Source organism: Rhea americana, unplaced genomic scaffold (genome assembly GCF_003343005.1).
Source record: "Rhea americana isolate MKP2758 unplaced genomic scaffold, rheAme1 scaffold_134, whole genome shotgun sequence".
Lineage (NCBI taxonomy): Eukaryota > Metazoa > Chordata > Aves > Rheiformes > Rheidae > Rhea > Rhea americana.
The window spans coordinates 456,597-465,207 of NW_028185417.1; the positions used below are offsets into that span (position 1 = coordinate 456,597).

At 37.9% G+C, this 8,611-nt stretch overlaps 1 protein-coding gene across 2 annotated transcripts in view; it reads right to left on the reverse strand.

The window, feature by feature from the left end:
* CNKSR3 (CNKSR family member 3) overlaps positions 1-8,611 on the reverse strand; it is a 54,796-nt gene that overhangs the window by 8,219 nt on the left and 37,966 nt on the right. For both annotated transcript variants that reach the window (XM_085297979.1, XM_085297978.1), the window contains 4 exons: positions 8,170-8,257; positions 5,337-5,378; positions 3,324-3,443; positions 1,850-1,909 (listed from right to left, as the gene is read on the reverse strand). In XM_085297979.1, the coding sequence (XP_085154105.1) occupies positions 1,850-1,909; positions 3,324-3,443; positions 5,337-5,378; positions 8,170-8,257 (310 nt within the window). The remainder of the gene's footprint in view (positions 1-1,849; positions 1,910-3,323; positions 3,444-5,336; positions 5,379-8,169; positions 8,258-8,611) is intronic.

The window sequence follows — 8,611 nt, forward strand, 5'->3', positions numbered from 1 at the left end:
ACAGTAACAGTAACTAGTTTTTAAATGTATACTAAATAAAAAAAAAAAAAAAAAAAAAAAAACCCACAAGAGAAGTAAAACCTCATCAATCCACAAAATAGGACTATTTTCCTATCCTTTGCTGCTTCTCATTGTAAAAAAAAAGAGCTGTCAACTTATCTGCCTAGATTATATTTTATCTGTTAACCTTGATATGTTTGTACATATCACAAGTGCTTAGATAGACACTGAAAAACACCTGAAAACACTTTTTCTTGGAATAAAAATAAATAAATAAATAAGCAAGCTCTAGGGAACTATTAGGAAGGAACAGCGACTGATGCTYTAAGTGTCTCTGCTGAGCAGGGGGGTTRGACTAGATGATCTCCGGAGGTCCAATCTTACCGAATCTATGATTCTACGATTCTACGAAATGTGTTAATATTTACTTAGACTTATCTACTGCTGGTACCATGCACCAGCTATTGCTGCAGTTATTAAAAATACTCTTACTGCCATAACATATCAACTCAACAGCCCTGGCAACACTTGAATTGCAGAGGCATAGTAGCAYAGTAAACTGCAGAGACACTAGACACGTCTCCCATTTCTCCCAGTCCGCCTGGTGGTAGCAGGTCAGCTCTTCCTAGTGACTCCAGAATTAGCCATTGGGATTAAGGACTCCCTCCCCTTCTTACAACACCTTCAGAACTAAAGCAACATTTTTATTAGAAAGAACTGCAGGAATAAACTGTGCAACACAGGAAGACGTGGGAGAATTTAAGGGAGGCTCCAGGTATCATGAGTAACCCCRTATGTTCATTGTCTTCTTGCTTCCTTTGCATGGAAATGCTCTGCAGAGGATTGTGTATACATGATTCAACCAAGATTATGAAATATTCTGTGCCACAGCTATGTTTGTGGAAAACACCATTTGTTTCAAGCTGTCCTTTGGGTGATCATGGCCTAGCCATGGGAGGGTAGGGGGTCTCAGAGAGCTTCTGTAACAAATGCCAGCTAACCCGGTAGATGCTGTAATCGTATTGTGAGTACGGAGAAAAGAGCAAAGTTTAGGTCCAGGCCAACACAATTCAGGAAGCCACAAGCACAGAGGTTGAACTTAGGAATGATCATAGCCGACTGGCATCAAATGCATGGACTTTCCCCGTTCTTTTAATGTGCAGTGCTGTTATTTTGGGGTGCAACTCTACTGTGTTCTAGTAAATGGGTTTTGGGAGATAGCTACTAAAATACCATTCCAAGGCTAGAAAGAAAATGGAGCTATGGCTCAGCCTGATCAAAACAATGTCATGCTATCAGAAAGACACCAGTTGTTTGTAGTTTCCTCAGTCACTTCTTAAGCTTTGTTTTTCCAAAGAGAAGTTTCCCCAAAAGAAGAACTAGTATTTATATACAAGCTGAAGTTCAGGACTTTGCTTCAAACTCAAGAAGCAATACAATCCTGTTATGGTCTCCAAGATCAAATCTATACGCACCAGGAGTTCGCTGCTTAAATATTTCTATTAGCACAAATTTCCTTTACCAAAGGAGAGCAAATGAACACTTCCAGACTTTAAGTAAGATATCATAAACTCTCAGAACAGCAGACGCAGTATTTCATTAGAGTAACTATTCTAATGCCAACTGTTTCCAGCACCTCACGCATTTGCATGAACTGGTTTAATTAGACTAACAGTAAAACATTCAGGCACAAAGTATTTAAAAATTCTAGATAAAACACTGATGTGCCATACAGCATTCAAAGCAGTAGGATCTTGACAGTCAGACATAAAATAGTGAGGAGAAAAGAAAAGGGGGGACGAGGGACCTCAAATTTTACCAAAACTGAGTTAAACTACATTTCACTTACGTTTTCTGTAGTTCCAGTAATTACATGCAATCCATCATAAGTTGATTTGATGTACATTCCCTAATGTAAGCAGAAAATGAAAAACAAGTTTAAAAATAAAAAACTATGTAATATATCTGATTAAGCAACAGCTCACAGACTCAAAATTATTAAAACTCTTAAAAATCCGTATTTTTCCCTAGAAAAAAATGTGTGACCTAATATAACATTCTAAATGTCTGTATTTTTCTAATTTAGGGCATTGAGAATTTTGAAATTATGAAAACAACTGAAATCTTACAGTTTATTCTTCACAGATCACTTTTACTACAATATTCATCTTAAAAAACAACAACAAAAAAAAACACACTAAGACATAGAACACAGTTTAGAAATACTGTTTCTAACCTAACCTTAGTTTTGCTGCCTTTTCAGTTTTTGATCTTGAACAAACCTTTAATTTCCTTACTGCCCTGTCTGCACTACAGCATTACAGATTTATTAGGTGGCCACTAGCTCTTTCCATAAAAAGCAYATTTATGCAGGTGGACTAAAAATATTGTATACCTGTTCTCTTGCACTTTTTGTTAGCAAGTAAAAATACAAACTACCTCATAACCACAATTCTGACATAAGCAATAAYAGCTCTTGTAGAACTAAATATTTGTGACTCTGTTTGGTAATGCTGAATGTGAACGCAAGGACAGATGCAAACAAAGTGAGTGTTGGTCATACGAACACTGAAATAAAGATCACCAACAGGCTATTAATTATTACATGCGACAGATTTCCCCTGGAAAGGTGACTAGTCCCTTGTCTGTCTGGCTGTCCAACCAGTTCTGTGCACCTATCTCCTCATTCTTCATTTAGTCCAGCCAAGCTGATCACTTCATTGTGACTAGTGCTTTAATAAAGAGAGACCCAAAATTTCAAGAATGCATGACTAAGTCAAATCCAGTCACCCAAGGAAAACTATAACCCAGTAAGGCTGTAAAGCCACTTTTAAAAGTGTKTGTTTTTTTTTTTAATAAATACAAATGCACTTAAGAATTGAAATTGCCTCTAAGACAGTCTAACATGTTAATTCCCCAGATAGAAATTTCAGCAGGATTTTAATCTCATTTTCTCATAACCAGCTCTCAGCCAAGTAGAATGTACTGAATAAATCAGATTCAGTAATGTTAATACATCCAATATACAGCCACTGAACAGTTAAAAGATTTTCGCATATTCCTGCTAACAACAAACCTCAAACCCCCACAAATTCTTCAATCTTGCTATAAACAAAAATAAAAATGTGTCCTTCAAAAACACAAACTCCCTCCCACTCCCTGAAGCACTGATATTTATCCTTTGGGGTTCCTCCCCATGCCTCTTGCTATTCCCCACAGGATGTTCATGGTTCTGAAATATACAGCTATACTTATGTATGCAGCAGCTTGCAGGAGTATCTACTAACACTGGGCACATCAGGACACTCAAGACTGGTCCTTACCAGGCCTTCCCCAGGTTTAATGTTAGTTAAATGAACCTCTTCCAGGCAAGCACACTGGCTCATCAACGGGTCTGTAGTTGATCGGATAGCTTTATCACAGATTCCATTTAAAGTCTTCGACTACAATGAAAACACACAAAAAAGGGTTTCAGAAGTTCTCTTCCAGCTTCTTCCTCTTTTGTTTTCAAATAACGGAAAGGAAACTGATTCTAAAACTTGATCCACTAGTACAGCGAAGTTAAAAATCAGTGAAAGAGAAGATTCATTTGTACAGATCTCAYCTACAGCTCGCTTATCTTCCTACAGGACAGATAATCCTATTCCACTAGCGTCAACTCACTGACAGGTGACAGCACGTACTGTGTTTAAAAAGAGAAATCCAACACACAACACAGCAAAAAAATTGGGTTTGGAGTTTTCTTTGTCCAAACATAATCCATTAAAATAATCAAATACTTTGATGACTCCTTCTGGCAACAACTGGCACTTTTTCATAGAGTTCTTTATTTTTTTATGAGGATAAAGTAGGCTATGGGTCATTAAAAATGACAGTGCTGACCACCRACTTACATGCACAAAGTTCTACAGTATAAGATAAGACATCTCATATTTAAGCGTTTCAGAATTACTTCTCTCCTTCGTGCCTCTGAGCTGACCTCTTCTGGAATGCTTACGCAGGCAAGGTTCGTATTTCCTTTTGACCAAAACATAATTGATCCTAAGCCAGCATTTTAACTAAAGACAAATTCTGACCTTTGTGTGTGTAAGTAAAGTTAAAGGGAGAAGGGATTTGTCTTTTAAAAACTTTTAAGCATCAGAATGGCTAATTACTTAGAATAAATGTTGTAGTTGAAAAATCTGTGGCTTCTCTAAACTCACAAATTTCACTAATGCCCCACTGTGTTTTGGGTCTTGACATAAACTGAAATAATACTTGAACTCAAAGTAGCTTACAAAACCGAAAAGGAGAGAGTAGGAAGGTTTACTACGCAATAGACTAGTTACTTATAATCTATTTGGGAACCAGCAAGGTAAGCCACATTCACAAGGGGATTAGAATTCTTTGCTCAATACAGATCCGTAATTAAGCAGCAGTGTGGGTGGGGGAAGCTGTCTTGTAGGAAGACAGTTCTTCGGGATCACAATGGTCCCTGGAAACAATAGTTCCAACCGTTCTTTTTGTTTTGTTTTAAATCAGATTTGTAGAGCAGCAATAAAATAAATCAAAACAATGCTTAAGTGTGAATACGAGGAACTGCTCAAACAAGGGAATTCCAAACAACAATTCCTATTCCAGAGTGGGTGTGCATAAAAGGAAAGAAGCAAGCAGCAAAAAACTCCCTTTTACGTGGTCTCATTATTTATGGACCAAATTATTTTTAGTTATTGTGCTACTAAATTCCTAAGCATCTATGACCTAGCGGAAGGCCTTATCAAAGAGCACAGCCTGGTTCATGTCAAAAGCAGGAAGCGATGATTAACTGTTACAAAATACAAAAAGCATTCCATTACGTTCTTCATTTGGTCACAAGGCTGGTTCAAACAATTTTGAAAACTTAAATCTTTCAGGCTCAAGTACAGTTAGACATAGAATTTTAGTTCTGCAGGCAGGATGGTTCTTTTAGAAGACGACTCATAATAAGGCACAGTAGCTGCTTATTAAGGCACTAAATGTCTCGTGATGCATATCACAGGCAAACTGGTTTATTTAGTCTACTATCATTCTACAATACTATCCTCCCTTTAAAATCTGAAGTCTGTATTCTCTTGAAAAAAGTAGTTATGCAATGAAAGTTTAAGGAATACCTGACCTCATGCTGTACACATGCTACCTACTGATTCACAAATTTCATTAATTTCTTCTACAGTAAAAATTATTCATAGAACAACCCAGAGATGTTTAACTTGAATGATGCATATGGATTGTACCATGTTATCAGTATAATTAGTGTAGAAGCCATTGAAATCAGYGTGAATGCATGAAGCTGAATTTCAACAGAAATGGATACTTACTACAGTTTGAACTTTATCTTCCATATCAGCCACAGTGCAATCCTAAAACAAAACAAAAAACATTTTAGCCTTGATCTGAAATAGACTGCTCATGCTGCAGGGGTTAATCAGATTAGTTTCACCTGGTAGGGGCTCAAGTGCACTGTTAAACAACAATTTTCTGGCCATGCTAGAAAGTAGTAATAAACCTTTAAAACTAAGGGAACACGGCATTCAATTACAGCTGCAGACTTTTGCAGAAAAGCAGAGCCATGCACAGTGAAACTTTAAGAAGGCAAGGCACAGAGGTTTGCYCTACACATTATAAACACTGATTCAGGTGCTCCTTCTATTCAAGGCATCAAAATGGATTTAAAATATATTTGTCAAAGTAGCATAAGTGATTTTTAAAATATGCTATTAATGACATTCATGAAGGCCAGGGGACTGCACACAAAGCATTATTTACACAGCTCAGGTACAAAAGTCTTTGAACTGACACAAGTTCATTTAACAGAATACAGAAGCAGTCATTGTTCTCTGTAAGAAAGCTGAACTAGAGAATTGCATTAGATTCCCAATTAGAAAGTTAAACAGTAGATAAATAATGAAACAAGATTTACAGTATTTASAAGGTGGGAGGAAAAAAAAGCCCAAGCATTTAAACCACCTGAAATTCCAAGATACTGGTCAGTAACATCTCAGTCCATACAACTATCTGAGATACAYGTTTAGGAGCAGTGAATTGAAAACTGAAGCTGTTCCATACCTCTGATCATTCTTGACCTCTTTTCTGTTCCTTTTCTAGCTCTATATTGTGCTTTATAAGATGACCAGAAAAACATACAATCCTCCAAATACAGACACACTGAGGATATATAAAATAGCACAGCTATGTTTTCATAATAACTTTTAACAACCTATTCACRGTCACGATAACTGCTAAGGACTGATGTCACATTTTCTACGGCCTACCACCAAAAAGCTTCAACATCTTTCCTAAACACTAATACGAAATTTAGATTCCATCACTGTGAATCAGCATTATTCTTCTCTGCTAAACTTATCTGTATTGATCAGTATGGAATGTCATCCATCACCATGTAGTCCACTTACKTAACTGCAAGACCCTTCTGCGCTTCTTCAGTTTCATCTACACTGGTTACTATTTTATCTGCAAAGTTTGCCATAAAACCGTAAGAAAGAGTGGACTATGTTCCTTGCATCCATGCAACTGGACTGAAGTGAACTGGAATCTTACTGCCTTCCAGTCTGACCTTATTRTTCATTCCTTTCTACACATCATTTATGATTATGCAGAGCAGCAGAGGTCTCACGAAAGCCATATCRCGCTCTCTTCTCCATTGTGAGAGCTGACCATTTACTCCTATACTATATTTCTTAATAAGACTTAAAAGCTTTTGATATCTAAAAATGCACCTAAAGTTTTATCAACCAGTCTCTCTTTTCCATGTGGGTGGATTTTCAGATAACGAATTCATTTGCAGTATCCCAGTATGAAATAGTGCTGACTCTTCCCCATGAATATTTTTTTCCTTCATATACAATTCCCTTCTCTATTATAGCTCATATCAAATCGGTAGAGAAGTACTCTGATGCTTTTATAAAAGGCTAGGGTTGTATTTGCCAACTTCCATTCCTTTGCCATCAAAGGCTGATTTAACTGACAGATTAGACACCATTTTTAGTAGTTTTATTAACATAGTTCAGTAATTTCATATCTCAGTTCCTGTACAGCTCTTGGGTGAATACCATCCGGTACTGGAAAAACTTACTGCTCTACTTCACAATCTGCAAATCTGTAACAGTAAATCACTGACTTTTACAACTGCGCATGCAGTGCCCAAGGAAGACAGGCAATCAACAGCAAGCCGAACTTGTGTGCCTTTAAAGTTATAGTGTCCAGTTACTATTCTTTCACARTCCAATGTGTATAACTCGGTGTCACCACATCTTACAACTCACAGGACTTCTCTGTCCTTTGATATCATCCCCCCAAAAAAGGCAGTGAATCACCTACTTCACAGGACATGTTTCTTCAAAGTTTTAACAACTATATGGCCATGAATTGATAGTTTTGAGCAAACTCTGCAGGAGCTGAAGTATGCATATAGTGGTGCTCCATCAAAACAGTGGCATATGGTCAGAACAGTTTAGAAGYCAAGCAGTATTAAAACAAGAACAAAATGACAGTTTGCCAAGAGTCACACAGGTGCCAMGCACCCTTTTAGCTATTCCCAAACTAAGTATTCATCATACAGCTGAAAAATAGAAAGTTTTGAAACACAGCGCCAGGGTCTCACACTGCCAGGCAGCAGGAACGCAACTAGGATTCATATCATAAAGGCAGCAGCTCCTTACATTACATGCAGCATTTCCCATCTGAAGGCTACAATAGTACATAAGGAACAAAAAGAACTGAAAAGTATTAGACTATAGATATAGTAGCCAATGGAGTCATTCAGATTGTAGTTTTATTTATTAAAATTAACACTAGTAACTTGTTATTTGGAGCTGAATAATTTTCAAACGCAGAGCAACTATTTCAAAAGCATAAGCATCTTCCCATTAAAGCTCAAGAAAACATGAAACAGCAGTCACTGCAGATGCGGTCAGCAATAGCAAAATTGAAACTAAATGAACAAAAACCCCAACCTCAGAAAAATGGGGAGAGTGCAACAGACCTTCACAAGCTTGTTCAAGCTTTGAAGAAAGCTGACAGTTCCGGATCTGTCTTCCAATTCATACTCTGCACACAGTTAGCACAACTACTTCCCCAAACACCCACCTTCCTTCCCCTCTGGAAAGCAAAGGGGAAAAGTAGTCAGCTGACCTTCTGAACAGTAGTAGTGAGATCCAAGCAAAGTTGAATGATTCTGTTCTTCATTGAGGAAAAGTCAGCTATACCTGTGAATGGGGCCCTGTAACAAGACAAAATTCTAGGGTAAGCTGCCGGCAACAGGGTACAGGAGAGGACTAGGTGAGAGGCACGAGCTGTTAAACGTCATTGCCAAGAAACAGAACCATTTCTTAGCTGGAAAATAGYACTATTGCAGGATAAAAGCTCTCCTTGCTGACAGTCCTCATGCAGGACTCCTCCTCTACTCCTAACCTTTCTTCTCAGGAAAGCTGGCAAAGCGCTTGAGAATTTATGTTCACCCATTATCCTGTCCAGCATCACGGCCACAACACTACCAGCACTGTTGCCTGCTTGCTTCCGCTGCAGCTGTCACAAAATAGCTCCTGCTCTTGCCAGGAGGGGAGGGAGAAAAAAA